A 16,553-nucleotide genomic window follows, 5' to 3' on the forward strand; every position below is an offset into this window, starting at 1 on the left:
ACAAAAGTTCGGCCAAAAGTTGGGTAGGAAGCATTTCATAGATGATAGATGTGAATGAAAGAAGCTCCAAAAACCTGGAAACCTAACATGATGGCCAGGAACTTGATGAGACAGTAGCATATGCATATAGAACCAATGCAATTGCCATTGCCTTGAAGAAACTGACTACTATACATGTGATATCTTCTTTCCTCTTACAGCTACGGACTCGATCAACTTTCATTGTGTTTCTCATTTCAGGTAAACCAAAACACATGTATCTGAGTGTGTTTCTCTTGCAAAACTATACCTGACTTTTGCCCACCCCACATCATTCAATTCAAGTCGATAAGGTTGATCAGTTTTGATTTGTCATGGTCGCAGAGTGCATGTAAGTGGGGGTTGGGTGATGAACCAAAGATGGAGTTGGGAGAGCGAGAAGGGAGTAATGCACATAAAGTGTTCGGTGAAATGTTTCAAAACAGCTAAAGTAAAGACAATCGAGTAAATAACACTTCATCTTTCGAATAAAGTCGATAACGTTGATCAGTTTTGTTTTTGTCATTTTCTTCATGGTGCATGTAAGTGGGCTTTGGGTGATGAACTTAAAATTAGATTTGGGAGAGTGATCGAGAAAATTGCACGTTAAGTGTTTGTTAATATATCTCAAAGAAAACCATAACATGGAGTTGTCCGTTTTGATCTTAGAATGAATAATCTATGTTTTCAGTAAAAGTTTTATGAAAATACCTTAAAATATTGACTCTTTAGAGCCGGATATCACTAATATAGTTACTTATCACAACTTATCACAATGTATTTTGCTTTATGTTATTTTGATTCGAAATTTGAATATTCTAAAAGTATTATAAAAACAAGTTTTAATCTTGACAGGCAGACAGTCTCAATTATTTACTTCAGCTACTATGTACTCATGAATTTGATTGCTTTTGAAGAGGTAGGGAAGCCACTGGCCTAAATGCATGCAGAGTATACAGTGAAATAGTACACACGAGCAATGAAGCAACCAAATGAATGAACAAGCACTTGGCATCTGGTTCTCTCAATTCATCAGTCACTGTCTTTGAACTTCACTCTCATTGGTGTCTACTTTCACTCTCTCCTATTATTGCACCACTGGGTTTGGAAGCATTGTGTGTAAGTGTGAGGTCAACAATTTGGAACTGTTCTTGGATTCTTCTGGGTTATCATTTCTCCTTCCAAATGCAAAGGAAATTGAAGTAAAGACATCATCATCTACTTCTCTCACAAATTCACACTCGCCCTTTAGTCCTTTACTGTGGCATGTTTCTTTCTTTGGTTGTTTGTGTATGGATGGCCCATGATTCAACACCGCCCTTCTTCCTTCTATTTTTTTCTATCACTTTTGTCTCTTTTCTCTGCACTTCGGCTCTCCGATCGACAGCTTAACCTCTTGGCGCTCCTCCTCATCACTCTCACTATCCCCACTGTCATGTAATAATGGCAATTCGCGTTTCTGTGTCATATCAGAAATCATTCTAACTACGTTTGAACATAAACACTGCGATATTACATGGCAGAAGAGAAGACAAATTAATATGATTAGTGTGAAACCATGTTAATTAGTTGGCAAGTTTCAACATCATCTATAATCTAAATTGTATTATGAAAAGGTTAGAGACATCATCAACTACTTCTATAACTGTGTTGATATGCCGAACAAGACTGCAATACAAACATAATCATGTGTTAGCCCAATTATGTTAACCTCATTTTTTTTTGCTCACCAATGTCTTGATCAGTGTTAGGTCAAGAATTACTGATTTATTTTCCTAAATCTTGCACTTTTGCTGAACATTTAGGTTTTTATTATATTTGTCTGGAGGGTAAGCAAGAAAACTAATCTCTCTTCGCGGAACGGTTGTTGCTAACCAAATAAAGTTGGGTTTCAAACTTTGGAGGGTTCCTACTTTGCATTCTCTCGAGTACTTGGATAGTTGAGTGCCAACTCAACCACACTACGTGGTTCAACCATATAAGCTTTTGTGAACATAAACACTATGTTATTTACTTGACGCAACGAGTGACATAGTTAAATGAAACTAATTAGTCATTCAAATGGAGGATTCCCAACCATCCTGAAGGGTAAGCCAGAAGACTAAACAGTTTTCGCGGAAGGGTAAGCCATGACTAGAGACTAATCTCTCTTCAAGAGGATTCCCTAACCCTTTTGAAGGGGAAGCCAGAAGACTGGTATGTTTCCGCGGAACGCTTTTCGCTAATCACATTCACCTACCAAGTTGAGTTTCAAACTCAGGTGGAGCCGTGGAGGGTTCATACCGTACGTGCATTCGTCCCAACACTTGGATAGTTGAGTTGTCAACTCAACCGCCCCATATGTGGTTCAATCATATAAGCTTTTGTGAACACCAACATTACGATGTTTACATGAAGCAGGTTATTCATGCAAATTGGCAGCATGTACATGCATGTCATTGTTATTTGAATTGTTGTAAATCGGTTTGGAAAGTTAACTCCTACCTAGACAAAAGTAAATGCTCGAGATTCTTATCGACTATGAGTGACATAGACCGTGTTAAATGTTATGTTCTCTCTTTTGACACAATCATTCTGAACGTGATGGTATCATATGCCACATTTATGATTTGAATTTAGTACAATAATTTAATATCTCACACTCACAGCTGTATGTCTTGTATTATTTTTAAATGACGTTTGTTGATTTTTTTCTCGCCGTTACGTGCTCTGGGTTTTGTTTTTGTTGTTGGTTTTAGACAAAAGTTATGCCGTATCATTGATTAGGCTTTGGAAATGAAATTTGTTCTGTTGTGAGAGCCTAACCGTGCACACATGGGAGACTACTAGAAGCAATGAAGCATGATCATGGAGGAACTCGTAAAATCGACACTAAATATGGAATCCGTCTCTTCTCAATCAACTCAAAGGGCCCTTCTGTCCTAGGATCAGTAGGATGTTGTATAGTCTCATCAACTATGCTGGAGTGAAAAAAAGGGGCAGTGAAAATTGTACAGTTCCATGTGAACCACGTCATTGATGCAGCTCAAAGATTCCATAGTGGTCTGCTTGTGGGGAAGAGATGATACCTTAGTACATTCTCTTTCTCTTCAGGAGTAGTGAGGCCAAATTATATGCTCCATTGAAAAGATTGCTCGAAAAAAGTAATTCAGATTTATTTTTTCCTTTCAATTTTCAATTTTGTGCATCTATGCAGGTTCCTCGGCAATCATATGTCCAGCTAGCTTCAGCCTTCAGAAATTAATAGGACAAAAAATTAAAGGTTGAAGTGACACCTTAATCAATTATAATCATGTTTGAGATCGCAAAAGTAACACTAGTTATATTCATTTACTATTTTGCTAAAAGTTCCGAGTTCATAATCCTACTTCACAATCTTTCATATTTCTTTGTAAATTCATTTAATCGATTATAAGCTACTTTTATATATGTGTGTATGTATATATATATATATATATTATTTTTTTTTTTTTTTGCTTAAAAGGAAATTTCATTAACTCAAATAAATACTATCAATTGGGGGATTACTAATGTCTAAAAATAACATTCTTAATTAAGTTTGACTGTGAGGAGGTATCGACGCTTCTGGATTGAGTTAGAGGTATGTTACATTTGGACATTTTCGGTTCACGATCATTGTAATTGTTGGTGTTGGTAAGGAGGAGTGTGGAGACTTGTTGTCCACCACCGAGATCTTCCATGAATGTAATGTTGGCTGGTATTATATAAAATTTTAGTTTTCTAAAAAAAAAAACAACAACATTCTTAAGTCAAAAAGGCCCATGCTCCTAACAATAACAGGCTTGCGACAAGGTCATTGCCAAAATAGCCACACTGTGAGCTATTATATTGCATCTCTTCCTGACATGTTTTCAAGAGATTAACTCAAACTCGTACATCTTCGATTAAACTCACTGCATCCAAAACTCATCCAATCTCACTCATATCCCATTAAGCACATAAAGGGGTTAGACATGCCAGCTATTTGACAGTAAGACAACATACCAACTCATTAAAAATGACTAATTTCATCGTTAGATTTATATCAAATAGTGATTAAACATAATCTTCGTACTCGTCATATCCTTGCGAGAATTTTATTTTGCTTAATGGACAACTAGATGAACATTATTGTATCAAATAAAATCTTAACATAATCATTATCAACTCCACTCATTAGTTTATTTAGTGCATCTCATTATACTCTTCATCCTCTAATCAACATCTAATATTTGGCCGAGTATCTGAACCTTATCTTCCCGTCAAGTCCTTGTCGGAAGTACCATGGTTTGATACTGAACTTCAACAGAACCACCTCTGGGTTTGGACTGAAGGTTTTAACCCAAATAATACGAGAACAAGATAAGGCCCAAGGAGCTCTTTGAACCAGAACCTTTAAAAGAGTCCATGCAATATGAGAAAGCCCAATACAAAAAGTTCCGGCCCAAATTAAATCTTTGCACGCCTATAAAAAACCGCTAAAACGAAAAGAACACACACAAAAAAAGCGGTGGAAAACCAAAATATTCGTTTCCCGCGAATTCCAAAAGCTTAAGGTGCCACGCTGGCGATCCCCGTGACCTTCCTCTCGACCAATCAGCGCACACCATCGCGTCCTATATATAAGAACCCCCACTACCTTCCTCAATTCATCTCACAGCAAAATCCAAAGCCTTTTCTCTCTCTCACAAATTAGACTAGGTCATTTTTAGGGTTAGGGTTTTCTTTGATTTTCGCCGCCGGTTTCTGAAAATGAGCGGAAAGGAAAGTGGGTCGACTAAGGGAGGTAGGGGAAAGCCAAAGGCTACCAAGTCGGTGTCCAGGTCTAGCAAAGCCGGGCTTCAATTTCCGGTGGGTAGGATCGCCCGGTTTCTCAAGTCCGGCAAGTACGCCGAGCGTGTCGGCGCCGGTGCTCCGGTGTATCTTTCGGCTGTTCTTGAGTATCTGGCTGCTGAGGTGAGCTTTGATTTTTTTTGAATTGATTTGTGGATTCGGTTTGGTAAATTAGGGTTTTGGAATTGGGGATCTGGAATTTAGGGTTTTCGAATTGGGAATCTGGGTTTTTGATTGATTTGGGTATTTGTGAGTAAGATTTGAAATTTGGTTTTGGGGTTTTGAAATTATGCTGAATTGGTTTAATTGGGTTTTCAATGTGCTTTGTTGGTTAGATTGTTGTTTGTGGATTCGGTTTGGGAAATTAGGGTTTTGGAATTGGGGATCTGGATTTTAGGGTTTTGAGAATGTGGCAGTTTCAGATGGGTTTGAGTAAATTTGATATTGGGTTTGTTGAAATGATGCTGAATTTGTTTTATTGGGTTTATAATTTTATGGGTTTTAGATTTGTTGATTAAAGTTTTGATCTTTGGGGTTTTGTGCTGATTTGAATTGTGAATTTGGGAATTTCAGGTATTGGAGCTGGCTGGTAATGCAGCTAGGGACAACAAGAAGAATCGAATTGTGCCAAGGCACATTCAGCTTGCGGTGAGGAATGATGAGGAACTAAGCAAGCTTTTGGGGTCTGTGACTATTGCCAATGGAGGAGTGTTGCCCAACATTCACCAAACCCTTTTGCCTAAGAAGGTTGGGAAAGGCAAGGGTGATATTGGGTCTGCTTCGCAGGAGTTCTAGGGTTCTTGCTCTGTCTGGTTATCTCCTTCTGTGGAGATTTTTAGTTACCCCAGTTGTAATATACCATGGGTTTTGTTAGTGTTTCTCTGAACCTTGTTGGTCTGGTACTTTGGATCTTATGCTATAAATGAATGGTTCTGTCAGTAGTTTGATGAATTGAATCTGTGTCATTTTGGTGTTTATTATGGTGCTTTCAGTGGTGTTTAGAGTTCATTTCAACTTTTCGAGTTCAAAATGCTTGGTGTGTTGAGAATGAATTCCTGAATTTAACATGAACCATCTGCCTCCAACTTTTCAAAGAAGGCACCAAACTAGTCCAAAATGAATATGATCAAATGAGAGATTTTTAGGAACATTGTGCTCAGTTTGAATTTTGAACTGTAAAGTGATTACCCTTGGAATCCTTGTTTGTATGATCTTGGACACATTGTAGATTGGGATTCGGAGCCCTGTTTGGTTTATTGAACAAATTGTGTAGTGTTTCAAACTCAAGTTAATGAAATTGGTCATGTACGTCTAAACCCAAGCTAGCAGAGGACCTCAAATCCCGAGTATGAGTCCTGCGAAAGCAAAAGCAATAGTCGTCAACAGGAGTTAAGAAAATAACTTAAGCTAAATTATTGCCGGTCCCACTTGTAGCATAGTGGTTTGTTGTAAGAAGCAACAACTACTAGCTCAAAGGTTCAACTGGTGACGGGTCTGATATCTAATCTAAAATACCTTTTTGGTCTTTAGTATGGTGATTTCTGTTCATTTTTAACTTATCAAGTTCAAAATGCTTGATGTGTAGAGAATGGTTTATTCAATATAGCATGAACTATTTGCCTACAACATTTCAAAGAACGCACTAACTAATCCAAGAGGAAAATGGTTGAGATACTATTTATTGTTAGGAACATTCTGCTCTCTTGTGAACTCTCAGTTAATTACACTTAACAAATAGAGGCTTGGATTCTATGTTTTGATGATCTTGGATACATTGTAGACTTGGATTTCATGTTTGGTTCTTGAAATTGTGGAGTGTTTCAAATTCAAGTGTATATTCACACAGAAATATGTCATGGAACGCACTAGTCGTCATGTTTAGTGGATAAGAAAAAAAGTTATTCTCAATTATTATCGATCCCCCTCATAGCATAGTGGTTGGTTATATAATTCAACATTCACTAGCGCAAGGGTTCAATTGGCATGAGTTTCAAGACGAACCACCATGCTCTTAAGGTATTCTAAAATAACTCTTTTTCTCATAATAACCATTATCTTTTTCCCTATTTTTATTTACTTTTTCAATGTGTGTTGTTGCCTTGTTGGTACTGGGAGGGTAGTGATGTGTTGTGAATTTCCTTTGAATGAGCACTCAACTCAGATTTCCCACTTCTGGAATCACACTATGGTGTTTAGGGCTCATTTCAACTTCAACTTTAAAATGCTTGATGTGTTGAGAATGGTTTCTTCAATTTAACATGAACCGTTTGCCTCCAACATTTCAAAGAAGGCACTAACTAATCCAAAATGAAGAATATGATTGAAATATTAGATTGTTAGAGCATTTGCACCAATGTGCCAATTCAGTAGGCAATTGATAGTACCCATTAATTTTCTTCAAATATAGCAATGCACCGGTTCGAAATTGCCCAGACAATTTGTTGGGGCCTATGTTACAGAAATTGTCATGCCAATTCAATTGTCAATTTGTGACCATCTAAGTGCTCAAGCAATTCACTAGAGCCCATTGATAAATATAAACTTTGCACACTCATATATGCTTTTTGCCTCTAAAAACTGATATTTTTTCACAAAATAATTAATGTTGTACGATTAATCTCAGTAGTAATTAACCAAAATATAAGTTTAACATTTTTAATTAATGAATTACTATTACCAAAAAGAATATTTTAAATTATAAAATGTGAATAGTGGATTAGCAGGTAAATTGCCTTAAACTAGTGCATTGACAAAGAATATGCAATTGTCAATTTCATATGAATAGTGAATTAGCATGGGCAATTCAATTGACAAATCAACAATTGCTCTTCTAACGGGTGCAAATGCTCTTAGGAGTGACTAATTACCCTTAACAAACAAGGGGCTTGGATTCTTTGTTTGGATGATCTTGGATACATGGTAGAGTGGAGATTGGATTCCTTTTTGGTTCTTGAATAAATTGTGGAGTGTTTCAAACTCGAGTGTATAAATTACATAAACAAACCCAAGCAGAATCCCAGTTTAAAAGAGAAGGCAAAAGATGTCCCTGAAAAAGACCTACTAATATAAAGTGAGCATACGTACCTACTGCCGATCCCCTTGTAGCGTAGTAGATGGTGCTATATGCAACATCTGGCTCGTGGGTTCGACTGGCATCAAAATATTTCCAACAACAAAGCGAGTCTCATGAGGTGTTTTAAAATACCTCTTTTTTTTGCCTTCTTTGAAATGACTGCGATGATAATATAAGACAAAGATAGTTTGACACTACTCATTTTGTGTGGCTCAGACGACCACATAGCAACCATTCTCTTTTCCCAAATTTTTTTATTTTTCATGTGTTTTTCTGGTACTGGAAGGGTATGGTGATGTGTTGTGGATTTTGTTTGAATGGGTACTTTGATGCATTGCTTATCATCTAAACTGAGATTTCCCACTTCTGGAATCATATTATGCTCATCATCCTCTGAGATTAGTGTGTCAAGGCAGCAAGTTTTGAAGCAAGTGGATAAGCAGTTGGCTAAAGGGGATGAGAGGGCAGCTCTCTCCCTTGTTAAAGATTTGCAGGGCAAGCCTGGTGGCCTCAGATGCTTTGGTGCTGCTAGGCAGGTTAACTTCACTTGTATATTGTACCGTTCTAGTTGGTTTTTTTAAAACTATATCAATATTGGTAATGGTTATGTGTCAGCTTTGATGTTATGTTGCAGCTATGTGTGATGTTAAGGTTTGGGATTTGATTCATTTGTGCAGGTGCCTCAAAGGCTTTACACTTTGGATGAGCTGAAGCTGAATGGAATAGTAACACAGTCGCTTCTGTCACCGGTGGATACTACTCTTGGTTCCATAGAAAGAAACCTTCAGATTGCTGCTGTGGTAGGAGGTGTTTCTGCTTGGAACGTTTTTGGGTTTACTCCTCAGCAGCTTTTCTACGTCTCTTTAGCAGCATTGTTTTTGTGGACTCTGGACGCGGTAAGTTCCTTATGCAGCATGATGCTGGCCTTGAAAACTAATGCCATTGAATTTGATTATCTTGAGGCACTTTCAATTGTCTTGTTTGAAGTCAATTCAATATGATACTTGATGTCACCAAATCCTGTAGATTTCTTTCAATGGAGGAGTTAGTAGCTTGGCTATTGATACAATTGGTCACACCTTTAGTCAGAAGTACCGCAATAGAGTCATTCAGGTAAGATCTCTCTCACATTTCTATGGTAATCAGTCCACGCAAGACTGATTAATTTGCATATGCTAGTTCCAGGATATAATGCTGCCAGTTTCAATTAATTTTACGTTCTTTTTTAACTATCTGTTTCATTGTCCGACTTCATTTTTTTGAGTCAAGTTACTTCTTTGTGTGCACTACCTATCAGGCGGTAGGTCTGGAAGCTTTGTGCCATGTATGAAATGAGGGGGGATATAATGGAGAGTTTATCTAAAACGAATTTTCTTGTGCAGCATGAAGCTGGCCATTTCTTGATTGCTTACTTGCTTGGTATTCTCCCGAAGGGATATACACTAACTAGTCTGGATGCGTTCAAGAAGGAAGGGTCTCTCAATGTTCAAGCAGGGACAGCGTTTGTGGATATTGAGTTTGTTGAGGAGGTAATGTTGTTTCTGATCTCAAATGCACAGGTGTTCTACAATCATGTCCGTCCTGCTTCTGTAATTGCTTTCTGCGCTTATTAGTTTCTAGTAGGCATTTTAAATGATGTGAATCGTGTGATGTAAGTAGTCCACTACCTTTAACATATAGCTTAATGTACAGTCAGACATATATAACTGGTTGATCAAGTGCTGATTTTATATAAGAAATGTGAAACTAACAAGTGATGAGAAATTCATTTACGCACTTCAATTACAGCTGGCTCAGTAGTATAGTCGTTCATGGGATATAAAAACCAGTACAATTGCCATGTCAAAGAGGAGAGGACGTAGTGAAACCAGTCAGACAGGAGTAGTGCAGTTTAATTGTAGATTGTATTAATTGTGAAACCATTGTCAATGTACAACATTGGTTGATAATGACCTTGATTTACAGTAGCTCCCATTCCCTGCAGGTTAATGCAGGCAAAGTATCAGCAACTGTACGTTTTCTACCTCTCGTCTCGAAATTTTCAAATTTCATCTTCCTTCCTTGAAATGAGACAAGTTCATGAATTAGGAATGCATCTTATTAGACGCTGAACAGATTTGCGTGCATAGCGCTCGCGGGTGTTGTCGCTGAGTATCTTCTTTACGGTTATGCTGAGGGTGGTCTAGCTGATATAAACCAGGTTAATATATCACCAGAATTCTTTTACTTGGCAAAAAGTAAGGTTAATGAAATAATGCAAGACGTTACTAACTGAATCTGTATGATTTTGAACAGCTGGATTCACTGCTTAAAAGCTTAGGCTTTACACAGAAGAAAACTGATTCACAAGTCAGATGGTCTGTACTAAACACTGTCTTAATCATGCGGCGCCATGAAGCAGCACGAGCTAAACTCGCAGAGGCGATGGCAGAAGGAAAATCCGTAGGATCCTGCATCGACATCATAGAGAATACCATAGGCGATGCAGACATCTAGTGCAGCTGGCCAGGTTGCTTTTATTGATACTCAGGAAAGCTTTGCGGGTTTATCTCCTTATGTGGAGATGTTTAGTTGCCTCAGTTGTAAAATACCATGTGTGCTAGGGGGTACTCTTTTAACCTTGTTGTTCTGGTACTTTGGATCTTATGCTATAAATGAATGGTTATGTTAGTAGTTTGATTATTGGATTTGCTTGTAGTCATTTTGGTAACCTTTTTATTTTATTTTTATAAAAGAGTCATTTTAGTCTTTAATATAGTGATTACTGATTACAGTTCGTTTCAAGTTTGCAAGTTCAAAATGCTAGATGCGTTGTGATTTTGTTAATGGTTTCTTCAATTTAGCATGAACCCTTTGCCTCCAACAGTTAAAAGAAGGCACTAACTAATCCAAGAGGAATATGAATGATTGAAATATTAGCTTGTTTGGAACATATCTAGTGCTCTACACAATTGAAATTTTCAACTGTCAAGTAACCCTATACAAACTTGAATTCCTTGTTTGGATGTCCTTGGAAAGTGTCTAATTACCAGAAAATCAGAACCCTAGCAGAGGACCACAAAATCGAAGCATCAATCCCAGTTTGTGAGAAAGAGCAATAGTTGTCTGTAAAGTTTTAAAGTTAGCCAAGTTGTTGTCGGTCTCCGTTGTGTCGTAGTGGTTTGTTGTGAGAGTCAACATCTCATAGGTCGAGGGTTCGACTGGCGTTTAGGGTTTAAAATCTTATATAAGGTATTCTAAAATACCTCTGTTTTGACTTTCGACATGCATTGCTTCCCACCTGCTCATAATTAGTGTGTCAAGGTTTTTTTTTTTTTTTTTTTTTTTTTTCTTGAATTTGTTTGTTGGTAGTGGGAGGACTGTACAGCCCACATGTGAATTTTGTTTTAGTGAGTACTTTGATGCATTGCTTATCAAATAAACCCCAACTGAGATTTCCCACTTCTGGAATCACACTATGCTCGTCATCCTCAGAGGTTAGTGTGTCAAGCCAGCAAGTTTTGTAGCAATTGGATAAGGACTTGGCTAGAGGGGATGAGAGGGCAGCTCTCTACCTTGTTAATGACTTGCAGGGCAAGCCTGGTGGCCTCAGATGCTTTGGTGCTGCTAGGCAGGTTAGTATTGTACCATTCATGTTGGTTTCGCAAACTAGATCAATATTGCTAATGGTTATGTGTCATCTTTGATGTTATGTTGCAGCTATATGTAATGTTAAGGTTTGGGATGTGATTCATTTGTGCAGGTGCCTCAAAATGGTTAAGACTTAGGATGAGCTGAAGCTGAATGGAATAGTAACACAGTCTCTTCTATCGCCGCTGGATACTACTCTTGGTTTTATAGAAAGAAACCTTCAGATGAACAGCATCAATATCAAATACACGGTTCTAAGGGAATTCGAAGATGAAATATCATAAAATCGTAGATGCATATTTAAAAAAAAAACTGTGCAAAATCATGATCATCTGATCTGCTAACTACTGCACTAAAGCTACTACCAAACTTGGGTAATGACCCCTTTTATGATCCAAATTAATAACACCAAATCAAAGGCTTGAAAATTTTACACCATCCCTATACAATCCAAGACTAAAAGAATCCAACTGAGATTGTTATCCCCAATATCCAAATTATTTACGGATACGTATCCAGACATATCAAACGCGTATCGGAGCGTATAGCGACCGTTTCCGCCGGTTCCGACCATAGCAGTGCCTAGCCAGTGCCCTAAAGGTTAAGAATCTGTTATCGGACACGGAAGAGTACGGCAGGAAACGGCCCGATACGTCGGGATACGTATTCGTAAATAAATTGAATCGTGGGGGTAATACTGACTTTCGCATTCCAAATGGTAAGAGTAGAAAATTCATCGTTGGGCGGGTAGAAGATTCCAAACTCGCGATTCTTTCATCTCTGCAACAAAACAACATCATAGAATAGAATAGAAGTCAGAGAGAGAGAGAGAGAGAGAGTTTGAGATGGGCGTACAGTGGCTTCTGGTGTGTCATGGTTTACTTACTCTACTTGTCTTGGTCTCTTTCCTCTGCGGCAATTGGCCCATCTTCGACGGCACTCCAATCCAACGCATCAATCACTTCCTCACCTTCGGCATCTGCGATTACTTCCAGTTAATCTCTTTCTGTCTCTCATTCTGTTTTGTTCTGTTTTGGTCTATCAGGTTTTTAATTTGGTTCCTGATTTCCAGGCGGTTTGTTGGGTTTGTGTTTGGGGCGAAGGGGACCAATGCGATTCAGACTGTCGAGTATTTCTGCTGTGATCGACCCAATCCAACTTTGCAGGTATCGAATTGGGTTTAAATTGGTTGTGAATTCTGTGTCTTTTTTGGAATCTGTGGTCCGGGTTAGTGACTAAGTGTACATTTTTTGTCGATAGAGTGTTGGTCTTATAAGAATTATTTTGAGGGTATGATAGCGATCACTAGTCATGCATTGAGAAGTGATCGATAGTTGGTAAGCTTGCGAGAATGGGAGTATGCGGTGTGGTTTGGTAGGGGGTATTAAGAAGAAGCTGGAGGAAGGAAAGTTTGAGTTTTCAGTGTTGGTGTCAAATCATTTTGCTTTGCGAGCCTGGGATGAGTGAAATGCATAAGATATCTCGTTTTTGAAATTTAGTTTAGCTAATTAGAGAAATTCGTAGTGGAATAGTAAAATTTGTATAGGAAAGATTTGTCTTTCTCTATGATTCGGGACTAATCATTAGGATTTTTTGTTTTGATGCAGGTTATATATCTTGCTATTATTGGAGGAACCTATTACTTAGTTGCAACTTCTTCCTTTCATTATATTCCTGGCTATTATATAGGTGAAGTCCATAGGTATGTCAAGGAGTTGTAGACTACTCCCTCACTCTAATCTCTCTATCTCTCTCACTCTCGCTGCCAGTTTTAGTACATAACTCCATAGACAAATTGGTGTTCTTACAGGTACATAAGCTTCTTGGCTGTTGGTGTCGGTGTTCTGCTATTTCTATTAACTAGCCTTTCCGATCCGGGAACAGTGAATTCTGATAATGTTTCAGATTATCTCTCTGCTTACCCGTATGACAATGTGATATATAATGAGAAAGAATGTTCAACTTGCAAAATTCCAAAGTGAGTCCTACCTCCACCTTTCTCCCTCTCAGTTGTTTTAGCTGTTTCTCTAAGGTTTTCTTTCTCTGTACTAAATTTCTTCCTTCTCTGTGGTTCAGACCTGCGAGGTCTAAGCATTGCAGCATATGTGGTCGCTGTGTTGCTCGCTTTGACCATCATTGTGGATGGATGGTTTGAAATTCTCCACTCTTCCTCCTTTGGTCTTCCTCCCTATAAATTCTGCATTCTGTATGGTGCTTATTGTAATTTATTATCGGGTTTGATTGCAGAATAATTGTATAGGTGAGAGAAACATCCATTACTTCATGGCTTTTCTTTTGTGGTAAGTGCTATCTCCTGCAGCAATACTGTGTGATTGTATGTGGCCTTTTGTGGTTTACATTGCCTATCCTGCCCAAAACCCAATTGAGAGGTCAACACTGGGTTACAATGGGCACCAAATCAGTTTCTTGCGGTTGATAATTTAGAATCTTCATTACAGTGTTAGCACGAATAACAGTTGGAATAGTTTTACATGTTTTCTATGAGGTTGAAATTTGTGGTTTGATTTACCTTCGCGAAACTCACTATAAACTTCTCCATATTTCCTTACAAATTGCATAAATCTGTCAGCTAAACGGTGAATTTGAGATGTTTATCTTTTGTGTCTTACTTGGTTACCTGTTCAACTTTATTTTAAATTGGATAACTGTACTATGCTCTTTTTGTTTGATGTTATGCATTTCTTTTTTCTCAGGCACACTTTACTCTGCATATATGGAACAGTTGCCGTTGGGTTAATTCTAGCTGGTCAAGTTAGAGAATTTAGAGTTATTGATATTCTAATTGGTAAGCTAAGTTGCATTTCAAGTCACGAAAACAGTTGATGCTTGTGTTTCTTGTGTACCTAAGTGACATTCTTTTCACCAATTTCTTTTTTGCAGTTTATTATCGTGTAGAGAATTCATTTATTAGTTTATCACCACATGTAATACAGGTGAGCTAATTATATAATTTTGGCAATTCAGGCAAGTAAGAATTTTCATTTTTGTTATTCAGAAAACATTCCTATTTCATATTTATAGAAATCAATGTATATCAGTTTTGAATATCAATACTAGGAACCTTACTGTTGTCCTGCTGGCGTGTGTTCCACTTGTTCAAATATGTTATTGTAAATGAATATAGCAAGTGAAAAGTTTTTAAAGAAATATTTTGTCCTTCTGTTCAATGTCAAGCTGACATCCTGAACTTCTAGGTATCCCACTTGTGTTCTGGGTGCAACATAGTGAAAGAAATCATCTTTACATGAATATGAGACTGCTTGACTATGTGCATCTTTTCCTTTTCTCAACCGTAAAGCTCAATATATGATAGATGCAATGCATCTGAACTGTTATATGTCAATGAACTAGAAAGAGCCTGGGGGTACATGATCAATTTTCGAATGTACCTTTTATTAAATAGGTGGCGGCTGAACTTGATAGTAAAAAAGTTCACCTACATCCGTGATCTGCAAAACGTAAAGTGTTCTATAGTTGAGCCTTTCAATTGTACAGAGTGGCTACTTTTTGCATATTTAGTTATGATATCATTTTATTGTGCATTTTTCCTCCTCACATAACTCATTTAATTCTTTTTTGATGTTTGACAGTGGTTGGTGGGGGCATACAATACTCAAATACTACTGATGATGTTTCTTGCAATAGTGGCATTGTTAATCGCGGGTTTCTTTGGTTACCATGCAAAACTCTGTCTCACAAATACTACCACCAACGAGGTTTTGTTCTCTGTCCGACTTTGTTTAATAACTTAGTTTGTCATTCCTCTTACTTTCAAATGGGAGTTTAGAGGTAGTCAGTAAGGATGTGGGGATAGTTTATTAGGTCACATTTCTCAGACAGAATCACTCACTTAGTAAAAGAAATAAATGTGGTTGCATCTACTGTAATATGCTCTTTCTATTCTGATGAAATTATAGAGCTTGCCTGCTGAGAATTCTCCTATAATGTGGGTATATCATGAAGTTATACATTAGTTTATAGTGAGACTTCAGACTGGCAATCAAGTAGTCACTTCAATTCACATTATGATTAGGTTGTCTAGAACTGCTAATATATAAAGAAACATTATCTGGATAGAACTGCATGTGTCATAGCTGAAACATGAGAACTAACTACGTGCTGTTTTGAAACAGACTTTCAAGTGGCAAGACTATATAAACTGGCAGCGGAAGCTGAGTGAAGCAAAGGCGAGTTCTGCAGCACTCAAAGCAAGTATTAATGGGATAACTAGTGAAAGAAAACCTCCAGAGAGCAAATGGAGAACCCTATTCCGAAGATCTCCACTCGAAGATGTCGAGGTTGTGGTTAAGAATAACATTTATGATAAAGGGTTCTTTCAGAATTTTCTTGAGATCATCTTCCCCCTATCGAGAAGAAGGGTGTATGCCAACACCAAATTAAAGTCTGGCTAAAGTAGACTGCTGTCCTTTCAATGTTGAATGCATTGCTCCTTCATGTTTCTTTGAGCAATGGAGAATGGCTTCATACCCTCTGTTGCAATTACCTCATGCTTAAACAGCCAGCTTCATCATGAGAACGGGTTCTGATTCAGCAAGATGAGATGCTTTGGCGTTTATGTGCTGCGGCGGACTGCTTGTCTTTGGCAATTCTCAAGGATAGATGAAGCACAGGTAGAATAGTCATACATTTTTGTTATCTTGGCAATTGGCTTAGCAGAATTTCATTGTAAAGCTGGCCTTGTTTTTCATTTGTTGTAACATGATAGTTTTAGTGGACAATGATCTGATTGATCCTTACGTTTAAACTAAAGAAATATGATGTTTGTGTTACTAAATCGCAGAACAAAAAGGGTAGGTTGTGTTGGTAAAAGTGATTGGTAGGAGAACAGACTGCTAGACATGCACAACATCAATGTCATGCATAATTGATTCAGAACAGTGATGATATTGGCCACAATTCAATCCAGAACATAGTCATAACACTGATTTATTAACTCGTGCGATCATTTTTATGTCGA

The 16,553-nt window shown here is 37.8% G+C and overlaps 3 protein-coding genes across 3 annotated transcripts; all 3 read left to right on the forward strand.

Moving 5' to 3' along the window:
* The first annotated feature begins 4,514 nt into the window (after positions 1-4,514).
* LOC101308981 (probable histone H2AXa-like) lies at positions 4,515-5,828 on the forward strand. The gene is made up of 2 exons (XM_004302423.1): positions 4,515-4,974; positions 5,425-5,828. The coding sequence occupies exons 1-2, from the start codon at positions 4,771-4,773 to the stop codon at positions 5,644-5,646; spliced, it is 426 nt and encodes a 141-aa protein (XP_004302471.1). The 5' UTR covers positions 4,515-4,770; the 3' UTR covers positions 5,647-5,828.
* Positions 5,829-8,192: 2,364 nt separating this feature from the next.
* On the forward strand, positions 8,193-10,492 carry LOC101309267. The gene is made up of 7 exons (XM_004302424.1): positions 8,193-8,460; positions 8,602-8,820; positions 8,951-9,037; positions 9,307-9,453; positions 9,909-9,935; positions 10,029-10,124; positions 10,220-10,492. The coding sequence occupies exons 1-7, from the start codon at positions 8,242-8,244 to the stop codon at positions 10,418-10,420; spliced, it is 996 nt and encodes a 331-aa protein (XP_004302472.1). The 5' UTR covers positions 8,193-8,241; the 3' UTR covers positions 10,421-10,492.
* A 1,842-nt stretch (positions 10,493-12,334) lies between these two features.
* On the forward strand, positions 12,335-16,364 carry LOC101309557 (probable S-acyltransferase At3g04970-like). Its single transcript, XM_004302425.1, has 10 exons — positions 12,335-12,548; positions 12,627-12,720; positions 13,162-13,256; positions 13,365-13,532; positions 13,631-13,703; positions 13,802-13,854; positions 14,269-14,360; positions 14,456-14,508; positions 15,166-15,291; positions 15,709-16,364. Exons 1-10 carry the CDS (start codon positions 12,400-12,402, stop codon positions 15,985-15,987), a joined length of 1,182 nt encoding a protein of 393 aa, XP_004302473.1. The 5' UTR covers positions 12,335-12,399; the 3' UTR covers positions 15,988-16,364.
* The last annotated feature ends 189 nt before the right edge of the window (positions 16,365-16,553 follow it).

This window comes from Fragaria vesca, linkage group LG6, assembly GCF_000184155.1.
Source record: "Fragaria vesca subsp. vesca linkage group LG6, FraVesHawaii_1.0, whole genome shotgun sequence".
Classification (NCBI taxonomy): Eukaryota; Viridiplantae; Streptophyta; class Magnoliopsida; order Rosales; family Rosaceae; genus Fragaria; species Fragaria vesca.